We start from the raw sequence: 14,134 nt of genomic DNA, 5'->3' as shown, positions 1-14,134 counted from the left end.
AATCCACCAAAGGAGTGAAGCAAACACTTTTAAAAACTTGTTCAAAACCTTTCAAATGCAAGACAAGTGATTCGGCCACAACATCCCAAGAGTTTCAAGAAAAGAAAACTACTAAGACACAACAAAGAACACCTAGTGACAAGCAAGAAAAGCACAAAAACAAGAAAGTTTAACTTCTAAGGAAATTTTGTTTTAAAGACAAAACTTGAACAAGACTAAAGCAATGAAAAACACTTTTAAAGACTCTATGGAAAGCATTTGAACAAGCCAAGATTATACCTCAAATTATGCATACACCAAGAAAGATCATAACCAAGTTAAAGCATGGAACTAATTTGCCAATATCACCCAAAATCCAAGTATAAAATTTGGTAGCATAACACCTAGTAAAAATGGCCAAATGGATTCACCAAGCAACACATTAGCTCTCGGCCAAACTGTTTTTGGTCATGAAAATTATTTTTCTTTTCAAAACTAGGTACTTAAGATGATGAGAAGGATATTTTAGGGTGTCTTGAACACTTAGTTCCTTAAAAATTAGGTCAAAATCAATTTCAAGGAGCATGCTACAACAAAAGGCATAGATCTCATGCAATAGCTCAAATACTTAGAAACAAGAATAAGACAACTCAAAGAAGCATATGACATATGACTCAAGCAAAAGTTGGACACATTTAAAGACTCAACATGACATACACAAAGACACAAACATGTAGCTATCATGCATTTAAACTCATGGATTTGAGGCTCAAAGACTAAGCATCCAAAGACATGTTATCCAACCACATTTAGGAGTAAGAAGAGTAACAAAAACAGTAGCCAAAACTGCCCAACATAACCTGAAAAACGTTGATTCGCGGTGATCTCGGCAGCTCTGACCTTTGCTCACTATTTCAATCATAACTCTCTCCACAGAACTCCAAATACATTGGTTCTTTTTTTGTTACAAACTAGACTCACAGAGCTTTCTTTTGACATCAAGAACGTAATTTTTGGACCACTGAGTAGGTGCAGTTTAATCTTTTAAAATCGTACACAGTTTCTGCCAGCATTGTTTTTATGTGGACCATTCAAAGATAGCTACACAAGACAAGGTTAGAACATGAAAACACCATATTCAAGGACAACCAAAGCTCTAGATACCAAATGATGAAGGATTATGTTGTTCCTTTTTAAGATTATTGAATATGGTGTGAGTTGATTAAGAAAGCTAAGTGAAATCCCCACTGGACATTAAGATAGCAAGCTATCTAGATGTGAAGGTTCCTTTCACAAAGCTCAAGAGAAGAAGATGATGGATTGATTCAAAATAAAAAGGAAATGGAAAGCACATAAACCATAGAAAACCAAGAATAATTAAAGGAAGATGAAAACATAAAATGGAAAGGAAAGAAATGGTAGAAATGTGAGAAGCACGCCACTACAAGGCTAGGCTAGAAGCCATGGCAACCTTGAAGATGAGTGGATGTGTGCCGCCACTTGCTATGCAAGATAAGGCTTAAAAGTATTCACTCCCTAGGGAGGAAACTCTCACAAATGGTTGAGACACAAGAGTGTTTTTACTTCAAAATGTTCAACCCTTTTACATGTCTAGGAGCACCCCTTATATAGAAGAGTTTAGGGGTCTCTAAGAAAATAAAAGATACCTAAGGATGTCTCTACAAAAACCTAACCCTAGCTTCTAGAAACTAGGTCAAATAAGGTTACAAAAATGAGAGACAAAAGAGCTAACTATGGTGTGTGCAAGGCTAATTTCGTTCTAGAACAAAAGGAGACAAAGAATGTGTCTCATATGTCTCCAAAAAGTGGGCAAAGTGTGCTAAAAACAAAGGAGACCAAAGGTACATAGGTACACTTGCTTCATGTCTTTTACTTTATGCTTTATGGCTTTGCTTTACTCTCTCCTCCACATCATTTATGCTCCCAAATCACCATGCGCCACCTAGCAAAGCTTTCTTACTCCTAATTAACCTACAAAGCAAATAAACATAGATTAACATGTTGGCTTAAGTCAAGTCAACTATAGTCAACAAGTCAAACCTAGTCAAAGGTCAACAAGTCAACTAAAGTTGATTCAACTAAGTCAACTTAGGGAATCAAAAATAACAAACATAAATGAAAGGGATGAAGGATTAGTGAACTTCCTTTCTAAACATGCTTAGTCTTCTTAAACATGTGTCTTCATCCTTGGTTGGGGTCAATCCTTCATCAGATACTAGTAATGGATGAATAGAAGTTGATTCCTAATGCTACTTGAGTGAGAGGTTGTTTGTTTGACAGTCAGATTTGAAGTTGAAAAATTCTTGCATATAATTTTAGATTCCCTTGTTTTCCATGTATTATGACAGTAAGAGTTGTGTTTCCATAGTATCCTTCTATTTACATTTCCAAAGATTTGAAATCTTAGCTCTCATTTGTGTTAGGCTACAAAAACGCCATCCAAGATGCTATTTTTATTTCTTCTAACATTTATATTGTTAAACTTACTCATTTTCATGTTATTGATTCATTCTTTATTTTCTTGATCTTGGTACTGCTTTTTATACATGCCTATATTTTGTTAATTGGAAGAGAAAACTATATATAGATACACTAATCTATAAAGCCTATAAAGTTATTATTTTCTTTTTTAGTTAAAGCATATGCCTGAAATTTTGAAAATTGTTTCTCGCAAGTTATTATTTTCAATTTTCCTCTGCGTGTTTGATGTTTTAACATAAATCTTTATAACCATATTTTCCTTTTTTGATTTAGTTATATATTTTCAATCCTACATTTTTTTTCTCATCAGAATAAAGACAATTGATTGTTTATAATCTATACCAGAAGTAACATTGATGATCCTTCTTTGAATACAATGATTGAAGCTAAGAAATTTAGAGCAAGACCTTAAGCTTTCCCAAATTGACTAGCCTAATGATGGAGAATGCAACTGGATTTGACAACTCCAGTTTAGAGACATTGGCTTTCAAACTCAAAGCAAGAGCATCTATATTTTTACCTAGTGTTTGGAGAGATAGTCGCAAAAGACATATCCATTCACTTCCAACTTCATCAGAACCATCAAAACTATATTTTCACCTAGTGTTTGGCGTTCATGAGGAAGTTTAAAAGAGACATTCCCTTGAAAGCAATAGTGAGTATCTCTTTAAGTTTCAAATGAATCAAGCCTATCCAAGTACATCATTTTCCAAACCGGTTAGTTCAATTTTGGAAAGAGAAACTGCTTATGATGCATGCTTAAATGAAACGTATAAATCATTTTATGCATCCTGTTTACATGGACCAATATTCGTTCCTGAGGCAACAATTCAAAGTGGAATAAAGCCAATGACTGGAATAGTGTCTGGTTTAGTAGAAGTATCTTCTCTTGATAATGAGTTGACACAAACCACTTTCACTTTTTGTCAATCCTCAAACAAATTGCCACCAAATTCTTATCCATTTGCAAATCCTGAAATTCTAGAATCTTCTTTCACAAAAGCAATTGTGCAAACTTTCAGAGATGGGAATACAAAAACCAAAACTATGAGTAATGTCATAGATGCGTGTAGTCAGTCATGTTGATTCTACATCAAACTCAAAGTCTTTTGACTCTAGTCCATCGATACCAATGGATATGGTACAAGAATTGTGGAGGGAACTTCGTACATGTCGAAAGGATTTAGGATAGGATGCCGGCCAAGAACAACAGAATGTTATTCAAGTTCTTAAACTTACTAGTGGGCTGACCGATCTAATTTCTGAAGCTGACTTATTGTTTTGTGATCACCAACCAAAACAATGTGTAAGTGTTTTAAAATGTACTTTTCTTCATTTATATTGTACTGACACCTTAATTATGACAATAATGTGCAGGGTATGATGGAGCCTCCAATGACACTTTTTAAAGAAGCCACAAAGAGTTGGTATGATGAGCAAATGATGATGTCTACTATACATGGTTTTTTTTACGCCAAACAAATATTAGATGTAGGATACAAGTTTGGTTATGAGAACGAGGTAGATCTAATCTCAGAGATGTTGGCTAGCACTACTAATGTTATGGCACTGGGAAAATTGTCTAGACAAGACCAAATAAAAAGCACCAGCATCTATGGCAATAAGCTATTCAAGATGAATAACCTGACAAATGATACCAAGTAGGTATTCCATGACTTTAATTTTAGAGTAGTGATGCACATACCACCATTTTACCGTCACAACATCCATAGTATTTTTTTATAACTTTTTTTACTTTTTTTTTTCATTTATAAGTATTCAATGAATCTTCTTAATCATTAATCACTACATCTAATATATTATCTTTTTTGGAATGTGAAACACTTTGAAAGATTGAAGAAAGAAATGTATTTACCTTTAGTGTGAACTCTTAAGTGATATAGGGGTATTGGAGTATGGTTCTGATGAACTACTTAAACTGAATGTTAACAAATCTGTTTGTCTGGCTTGGCTTCAGCCACCTTTGATTATTTGAAAAAGGTTGGGACACAAACATAGTCTATTTTGCCAAATTATATTAGCTTCAAATTGTAGTTGTCTAGGATCCCTAAAAAGGTTTGAAAAACTTCCAGAAAGTAGCGCAGGTTCCAGAACTGTCGGTAAGTAGAGGAGGTTCTAGAACCGCCAGTAAATAACAGGGGTTCCAGAACTGCCGGTAATTACTGCTTTACCAGGGGTTGCTGAAAACTGCCAGTAATCCATTAACGACGCTGGTTTTTCTAGGAGAAAACCAAACCGTGGATAATGCCTTTAGTGGAGGTTAAAATCGCCGGGAATGTCAAAAATAACCTCCGTAAAAAATTATTTCTCTTGTAGTGTATGTGTTTGTGTAAAGAAAGAGAAATTGAAACCAAATGGATTAAATACATTAAGCTTTAGAATATATTAATTTGATTAGATTCTCTTCAAAAGTTAGAGTAGTGAATTATTTCCCAATGTATATGTACTTATTTCTATCTCAAATATATATAGGAAAATGTTGCATAATCATGAATAATTACAAATTTTGAGTTGAGTTTTGTATTTTATAAAAAGTTATGAACGGGAGTAAAAGTCAAAAACTTATTTCAGGAGCCATTTGATCTTAATACATTTTTAAACTAAAAAAAATGAAATTTAGATATTGAAATGGCATTCAACTTACCCGCATCAAATATCAGATGGAATGAAAAAACACATATACAAGAAGAGACCACAGATAAAAAAAGTAAGCAAAAGTTATAAACCGTAACTTTCTTGCTATTTTGCTTCTCTTCCAAATCTTGAACATCGGCATCAAGCCGTTTCGTGTCACACGGAGAAACATTTGTGGTAACAAAAATAAAAACTAAAAAATGCTTAAGGTAATAAAACCAGCTCAGCCATAAAATGAAAAGATGGCAGAAAAACATGAACAAGCCGGTTAGGATGGGAAAAAATCCATCTGATTCGATTCACTTTTGTTGAATCTAATCCATTGAATTTAAGATTCATTTTATAAAAAATCCAATCAATTTTATTCAATTTGGATTTCAGTTTAATTTATATTTTATATATTTTTTAGATTGGATATCAATTATTTGTATCTAAAATTTTAAATATGGAAAATTCAAATTATTTAATCCAAATTTTCAATCTAAATTTTTAGTTAGGTTGGACGAAGGTCAAGATGGACTAGTCCAGATAGAAAGTCGAGATGGACTAACCCAGACTGAAGGTCGAGACAGACTAGTCCAAGTCGAAGGTCGAGATGAGTCGATCCCGACTGGAATTTGGTCGAATCGACTTAGTCAAAATTCGACTGAATCAACCTCGATCGAAGATCGATCAAATTCGGTCAAGTTGCTACCGATCAAAATTCAGTTGTATTCGATTGAGTTGGCATTGGCCGAAATTTGATTAAATTCGATCAAGTCGATCCCAACCAAAATTCGATCGAGATCATCTAAGTTGACAACGACCGAAATTTGGCTGAATTTAGCCACGATCAAAATTTTAGTGCATTCGGCCGAGTTGGCCTCGACCAAAATTTGGCCAAATATAGTTGAGTCAGCCCCAGTCAAAATTCGGGCAAGTCGACCCCAAACAAAATTTGGTCATATTAAGCCAAATTCGACTGAGTTGATCTTAGTCGAAATTTGACCGTATTTTGGAAGAGTTGGCCTTAGAAGAAATTTGGTCGTATTTGTTCAAATTTGGTTGTATCGGCGTTAGCCCGAATTTGATTGAGGCGGCCCTGACCCAAATTTGGCCGAAATTCGACTGAATCCAGTCAGGTTGGTCTTAATCAAAATTTGGCCAAGTCGCCCTTGAATGAAATTCGTCCAATTTTAGCCGATTTGCCCCAGCCAAAATTCGACCGAGTTGATCTAGCCTAAAGTGGGTCGAGTTGGCTCCGGATGAATTTGGTCATGTCGACCCATGCTGAAATTCAGCCAAGTCAACCTAGTCAAAATTCGGCCAAGTCGGCCCCAGTCGAAATTCGGCCAAGTCAGACTAGCCGAAATTCGACCGACTCATCCCTAACTAAAATTCAATTGAAATTTCTTTTATAAAAAGATGTATTTTAGATTTTGAACTTGTCCAAATATTTGGATCTTGATTTAAATCTTGATCCAAATATTTTATTTGAATTTTTAAAAAATTCAAACTAGTTGTATCGAAAAAAGGGATTTGAATCCAAAATCTATTCCAATTATTTGGATCTAAAATAAATTTGGATTAGATCTTTAAAATTTCAATGAATGATCACCCTACATCTAGCAATGGTTAACAATATTTGAAATGAGGGAAATATAGGACATGGAGAATAAATGTGGCACAAGGTAATTAGTCTCTCCACGTCATACAATATTTTGTAATTTATTTGTAAATGTTTGTTGTTTTCCTAATACCAAATACAAGCCTAGTCTTTTGGGCTTGGAACAAACTACGTACGGAGTTGCAAGGGCTTGGAACAAAACTACCTATGGGTTTGTAATAAATAAAAGGTTAATGTTTTTATTAGTTGAAATTTGACTTGAAATTATAATTTGTCTTTTAATATATTTTTCTTTAAATTTTAAAAGTGAATGAATATAATCATTTTAATTAAATTATGTTAATTTTTTTTTGACATGTTGAACGTGTTTTTCTATATATTTTGAAGTGACAACTTGTCAAATTATGTAAATAAATAAAATACTAGTACAAGATGCATTTGATACGTCAATAAATTTTAACGTAATTGAGTTAAAATGACATATTCATTTATTTTTAGAGTTTGGAATCAAATCAAAATATATCAAAATTTTGAATTCTTATTTTGCAACAAATTCTAGAAACTAAAAACATATTTGATCCAAAATAAAAATCTAATACAAAGAGAAATATTACATATAAAATAAAATTTGTGATGAAAAAAAAAACGTTTGTTTGTGATAATTTATTAAATTGAGATTAGAAGAGGAAAAAAATTGTTTAATAAGCAATTCCACTAGGCCTCTTGATACAATTTTTGTTTTCTTTCTAAACCTTGGTACTTTTATAAGTGGAAAAGTATAGGACAAATTACGTATGAGATTAGAAATATTTTAACTAATCTTGTTCCGTGCATTGTACGGATATTTTTCTAACAATATTTAATAATAAAATTGATTTATAAAATTATATATATATATATGATTATTTGAAATATATATCTTTACTTCACAATATTATTTTAATTTTTTAATGCAAAAGTAAAGGTACTTCTATTGTTTTTCACTTTTATTATATGTTCTTATTTGTCAGAGAAAGAATGATGTAGAAAAATACTTCACAAATAACAGAAATTATAACTATGCGATATATGTTTCTGCAATGATTTAAGAGAGATGTAACAATTTGGCACGAAGAAAATTAATAAAACGAAACTAAAACTTACTTTTGAAGAACATATATTTGATGTATAATATAAGTTAGTGTTAATCTTGTAATCTAGTTTTATTTGAATTAAATTATTATTAAATACATATCTATTAATTGCAATTTTATTATACTTTTTTCGAAAAATTAAATTAAATTATTATTACAAATTATTTTATTACTTAATTATTTTATTTTTTGTTAGAAATATTAATTATATTTATGATTTTAATTTTATTTTTCAATTAAATTATTAATTATTAATTGAAATAATTCACTCACGTAATTAATAAGATATATAATCTAGTGTAATATGAAGGGGTTGTTCTTGTGTCTCGTGTCAGAAATTCAAAAGAATGTCCTTTTTTTTCTACTTTTTGTGAGAATGCACGAGAAAGTGTCATATGTCACGAATGGTAGTTATACATATTTTAAGTTAATGTTGAGTTATTTATATTATTTAATATATTTTTATTTTAATATTTATTACAAAATATGTTTAACATATAAAAAATAACATAATTAGATTTAAAGAATTATATTTATTTATTTTAAAATTAGAGGATATTGATGGACCTTTAGTGTGACTAAAAAGAGTTAGACCTTCCCCAAATCTTTTTAATTTAATTTTTATATATATTACAAAATTATATTTATATTTTAAAATTTTATTTATATATTAATATATTATTTATATTAATTTTTGAAAAAAAATTCTTTAACTTTTGTTTTTGTTTTTTTTTTCTTTTTCGTACCTCTGTTTTCTTTCATCTTTCCTTTTTATCTTAATTTTCACTCTCAATTTTTTTAAAAATTAAATTGCACCATGATAAAATTGAAGAGTTAATAACATTTTACAAAATAAATTTCTTTTTATAAGTAACTTCATTTTCTATCTTGGTATTTTTTTATTTATTTTTTAAGTAATATGTTTTCCTTCTTATATATAATAACTTTGTCTATTATGTAGCATTGGACGATGATAAGTTTATCCTTTTTCTAAATAGGTAAGAGATAATAAATTTATATTAGAAAAATCACGATAAACAATAAAAGAATTGTTGTTTTTTTCAAGAGGAAGACTTGTGATAAAAGATGAAAAAAATGCATCTACATTAGCTAAAGTTGAGAAAAAAATTATATACAAAAAATCTAATTTGACATCCTTAAATTTTTTGTCCAAGTTCCGTCATTGTTGAGAGCCAAAATATATCAAAGTTTCATATAGAGATAAATTTCAATTTTATGTCTAAAAACATACTTAGACTTTTAATCTTTTGAGAAAGTGACTTGCATCCTTTGCAAAACTCAAAGGTTATATGGATGCAATCACACTCATAAAAGTAAGTTGAAATTCTTTTTGAAATTCATTTCATTCACATAGTTCATTAAATAAATACACCATTAATAGAAGCAAGTTTTAGGTTGTGTTTGTTTTAGGGAATGGTTGTGTTAAAACGGGTGTGTAAGGATGCATTTTTTCTAGTGGGTCACACGTTTGTTTTAGTAGATTTGCAACGATTTGGAGGCAAGGATTTGTAAGAGGGAAGGAATGAACCATCTACGCATGAAGGAGGAGATATGAGAGGATGTCCTATGCAAAGAGTAGTGAAAGACCTAACTATCCTTCACTTTAGTGTTGAATGCAAGCATCGGCGAACAATGGAGGAAATGCATGTATGAGAATGATGGGTTTCACATGTGGAAGGTTTAGAATCGATTTTGGGGAGATAGGATCGATTCTAATATATTGTGGTTTGCATGGAATCGATTACGGGGTGTTAAACAAGGGCTGAAATCGACTCTAAGTATGTCAAATAGCAGCTATAGTCGATTTTGGTTGTGTTTTTGAGGGTGTGGAATCAATTTTATTGGTGTTGGAATCAATTTTGGGTGTGTTCCTAAAGGTGTGGAATCCATTCTGTTGATGGTAAAAGCAATTTTGGGTGATTCAAAGAGACCGGAATCGGTCATGGTATTACTAAAATCAGTTCCATATGTTTCATATTGTAGATTGGAATCAATTCTCATTCATATGTTGATAATAGAATCGATTCTTTCCTCAAGTTATCATTGTTGTGATTTATTTCTTGTCAGCTTATCCTTTCAATTTGACTATAGTACCATACTTTCTTAACTGAAATTTCCATTCAGACTTCTCACATTTGAAGCCTTCTTATCATAATAGATCATAAGCCTTCTTATATTAATAACAATGATAATAATTATAGTCAGTGGCGGATCTTGACTAATAATGTTGGGGGAGTCAAAATAATATACTCAAAGTTCAAAATTTATATATTTAATTATTGTCATTAACACAATAAAAATGTATAAATAATTTAGTATAATCGTGTATCTACAAAAGAAATCACACATATACAAAGAATTGTCCTTTGTTTTTCAGATTTTTGAACTCATCCATAATTGATCAAAACTAAAATTTTTAACTATTTCTTTTTCAATGTAAAGATAAACATGTTCCAAAATATTAATATAAAACATGTTTCTCTAATAGAACAATATGATTATTTGTATCATGATTCAGGATACATAAAGTTAAGATATTGAATTTGTATTGATTTCATCTTACCAATAGCTTTCTTTTAATCACTTTTAAGAAATAAATCTATTTTTCTATTCTTCATCAATATACCTATTTCTTTTTTAAGTTTAAGATTAAAAAATAATTTATCATAATTTAATTAAAAAAATAAAAATTAAGTTACTAAAAGAAAAAAAATCAATGACAATCAATTCTCATTAAAAGCTGATTATGAAAAAACACATAGTACAGTCATTTTTTTTCCTATAATCATAAAAATAAATATAAGGCTTATGAGGTAAAAAATAATATTAACTATTAAACAAATATTTCACTATCAAGTAATGCCAGAGAGTTACCTTTTGTCTTTACAAATGATAAATGAAAGAAAAAAAGAATAAATTTGTATTTAACTGTTTTTTTTTTCTCAAAACGAAAAAAAAAACATGTAAAAATGTGAAATCAATATAACTTGTGAAAAAATAAAAAATATAATAAGAAAGAAAATAAAAAATATCTTAATAAATATTTTTATTATTTATTACATTTGATTTTATATTTTAATATTTATTAACATTAAATATTATGCCTTATAAAATAAATAAAAATATATCTCATTTAATTTTTATTAATTATTATATGTTATATATAATAAAAAAATTGAAAAATTGAAAGTAATATATATATATATATATATATATATATATAAAATTAAAAATTGTGGGGGAGGGGAGGAGGGCCATGACCACCCCTACAATCCTCCGCCACTGATTATAGTTAATATTAATATAAAATAATATTCATAATAACTATAATAATAATAATAAATATTATTATTATGAATTTTTATTATATTTATTAAAAGTAATTATTATTCTTAAGAATTCTATTTAATTTTAATTTCATTTTTCCATTTTAAATTTTTTTCTAATTATAATAACAATTTCAATTTTATTTTAATATATTTTTTATTATTTATGTTTAAATTTATATCACCTTACTCTTAAGAATAAAATATCATCATCTACTTTTATTTATTAAAAACAATTTTTATTCTATTATCCTCATCACATTATACACAACTTTTCAATAAAATCCACATAAATTATAATATATTTTCCTCCATCCAAACAACATTACAATCTTTTCTTTATCCTACTCAACTTCCTTCACTTAATATTTTTCAAATTTTTTCTCTCCGAATGAGTAGAAAGATTAACTCTTTTTAGCTTCTCTGTCATTACCTGTAAACCCAAATCGATTTAATAGAATCAATTCTGCTGTGGTCTTTCCTAACACACCCTAAAAATACTAAAGTTTAATACTTGGATGCAAGATGGAAAAGAAAATTAAAATTATGACAATATAGTTTGTAGTTTGTGTTTTCCAAAATTAGAAGTTTCTAGTGGTACCGGAGCATGATTGGGAAGAAAAGAAGAAAGAAGGGTCAGAAATTTGCAGTGAATATGTGGGATTGAGGAGGAATGGAATGCGAAGGGAAATTGAGAGAGAAATTGGTGAAGGTGGTGGGAGTGGGAAAACTCTGTTATCTTCTGAAATCGAAAATCGGAGAGGGTTCATACTCCTTAGTGTGGAGAGCGGAGCAGAGACAAACCGGCGATGACGTGGCGGTGAAGCAGGTCTTTCTCTCCAAACTCAACCCTCGCCTCAAGGCTTGTTTGGATTGCGAGATCAACTTCTTGTCCTCTGTTAACCACCCCAATATTATTCGTCTTCTTCACTTCTTCCAGGTTCTATTTTCTTTCCCCTTCCATTTCACTTATTTCCCTTTTTCGTTGCTCTGATTCTTTTTACCCGTTTTATTTAGCAACCCTTTTGTTAATTTTTATTTTGAAACGGAATACACTGAAAAGATTATGACTTTATTTGTTGGGAGGGTTGAAGCTTGTTGTTTTGTTTTTGTTTGGTGGTCAGGATGATGGATGTGTGTACCTTGTCCTAGAGTTTTGTGCCGGAGGGAACCTAGCTTCCTATATTCGAAGCCATGGAAGAGTTCAACAACAAACGGCCAGAAAATTCATGCACCAGCTTGGTAACTTTTATTTGCATTTTTGGTTTGTTGAAGTACTGCTTTTGATGGCATATAACATGAACTGAAGTTTGATGCAGGCTCTGGTCTCAGAGTAATGCACTCTCACGGCATCATTCACAGAGACTTGAAACCGGAGGTAGGAATATGATGTTTGTTTTCCGGACATAGAATTGGGTTCAGTACACTTTCAAAAATGGGAAAGAGCTTCAGTAGTTTCTGTTACTAATTTTGTTCAAAATGCTTCACAGTGGAATTTATGTGAAAAGGATTATTTCAGATTAATTACTTTCGTCTATATGTTTTGTTAGTTATCTTACTGCTTACTTTTCAAACTATACTATTATGGCTTGTTCTAATTGCATGGAAAATGATTCTCTTATTGATGATAATCAATCTGTAGTGACTATCATTTTGAGATCAGTAGCAAATTTTGTTTGCTTTGGTGCTATTGTTAAACCAGAACATTTTGCTATCAAGCCATGAGGATGATGCAAAGCTAAAGATAGCCGATTTTGGTCTCTCGAGGTAATTTGTTGGTTCAGGAAATGAATAGGGACAGGAAAACAATTTATTCATTTTGTTTTCCATTTATTACTCTCACCAAATTGACAGCATTTTCATAAAATGTGGAGGACTGTGCGCCCAGGTGAATATGCTGAGACAGTTTGTGGTTCTCCGTTGTACATGGCTCCAGAAGTTCTTCAGTTCCAGAGATATGATGACAAGGTATAAATTGCTCTTACTTTCAACATTACCTATGTTATGTTTGTTTACTCAAATATACTTCATTCATATAGGCAGACATGTGGAGTGTTGGAGCTATTCTTTTTGAGATTCTAAATGGATACCCACCTTTTAATGGCAAAAATAGTGTTCAGGTAGCACCATCAATTTGAACTACTAATATTAAAATATATATGTCCCTGATCACTGCTAATGCAAAATGCTGATTTCAGGTGCTCAAAAACATCATATCCTGCAACTGTCTTCCATTTTCTCAACTTATTCTTTCAGGATTGGATCCGGACTGTCTTGATATTTGTTCAAAGTTACTACACTTAAATCCAGGTTATGCACATTTTTTTATTTATTTAACATGTTTTTTTTTTTTTTTCAATTTCCTGTGCGCATCAGTTTATTTGTGAACCATTTTCACTGTGTTGCAGTGGAGCGCCCCTCTGTCGATGAATTTTATTGGCACAGTTTTCTACAAAGAAAGGTGATGAGAACATGACAGCAATACCACCATAATTTTCAGGATCTTTCTCTATAGCCGCTGTCTTCAAAGCTACCAAAATCATCGGTAGAAGTTAATGTCATCATTGCCGTTCATTTCCATCTTTGTTTTCCCTCTCTGGACATTGGATAAGTGTATATATATATATATACATATATATGTATAAACTTGTACTGTTTTCTTTATTGCTTGCAACTTGTGTGCTTAGAAAAATTATTTTTTTAGTTTCAATACAATGGGCCTAGAGTTGTGCAGGCCTATATAACGCTTTTTATTGTGATATTTAATCCTTTGGTGTTGTATTCCTGGTGTGTGTGTATATATATATATATAACCCAAACAGCAGAGTAAGTTGAAAACATCTCCAGGTACCATCTAATGGGTGGACGATGAGATTTCGTTCACTTAAATGGGCAAACCATTGATATGAAAC

At 30.8% G+C, this 14,134-nt stretch overlaps 1 protein-coding gene across 2 annotated transcripts; it reads left to right on the top strand.

The window, feature by feature from the left end:
* The first annotated feature begins 11,559 nt into the window (after positions 1-11,559).
* Positions 11,560-14,003, top strand: LOC114163140 (protein kinase family protein). Of its 2 annotated transcripts, XM_028047258.2 has the most exons (8): positions 11,562-12,162; positions 12,347-12,464; positions 12,542-12,600; positions 12,925-12,989; positions 13,097-13,190; positions 13,262-13,342; positions 13,421-13,532; positions 13,631-14,003. In XM_028047258.2, the coding sequence occupies exons 1-8, from the start codon at positions 11,896-11,898 to the stop codon at positions 13,696-13,698; spliced, it is 864 nt and encodes a 287-aa protein (XP_027903059.1). In that variant the 5' UTR covers positions 11,562-11,895; the 3' UTR covers positions 13,699-14,003. The 2 variants fall into 2 exon arrangements, with proteins under 2 accessions (XP_085522966.1, XP_027903059.1); XM_085666840.1 differs by having other exon boundaries at positions 11,560-12,162; positions 13,421-14,003.
* The last annotated feature ends 131 nt before the right edge of the window (positions 14,004-14,134 follow it).

Source organism: Vigna unguiculata, chromosome 9, assembly GCF_037176805.1.
Source record: "Vigna unguiculata cultivar grain cowpea cultivar isolate G323 ecotype 2 chromosome 9, ASM3717680v1, whole genome shotgun sequence".
Lineage (NCBI taxonomy): Eukaryota > Viridiplantae > Streptophyta > Magnoliopsida > Fabales > Fabaceae > Vigna > Vigna unguiculata.
Note: the sequence above shows the minus strand (reverse complement) of the source record. Positions and strands in the feature narration are given on the sequence as shown.

What these genes read in the sequence shown, in the direction of transcription:
- LOC114163140 (XM_085666840.1), top strand. Translation starts at nt 11,896, where the DNA reads ATGGAATGCGAAGGGAAATTGAGAGAGAAATTGGTGAAGGTGGTGGGA. An exon ending in ACAGAGACTTGAAACCGGAG is followed by an intron (nt 12,601 to 12,924) that starts GTAGGAATATGA and finishes TTGTTAAACCAG; the next exon opens with AACATTTTGCTATCAAGCCA. An exon ending in GCCGATTTTGGTCTCTCGAG is followed by an intron (nt 12,990 to 13,096) that starts GTAATTTGTTGG and finishes TAAAATGTGGAG; the next exon opens with GACTGTGCGCCCAGGTGAAT.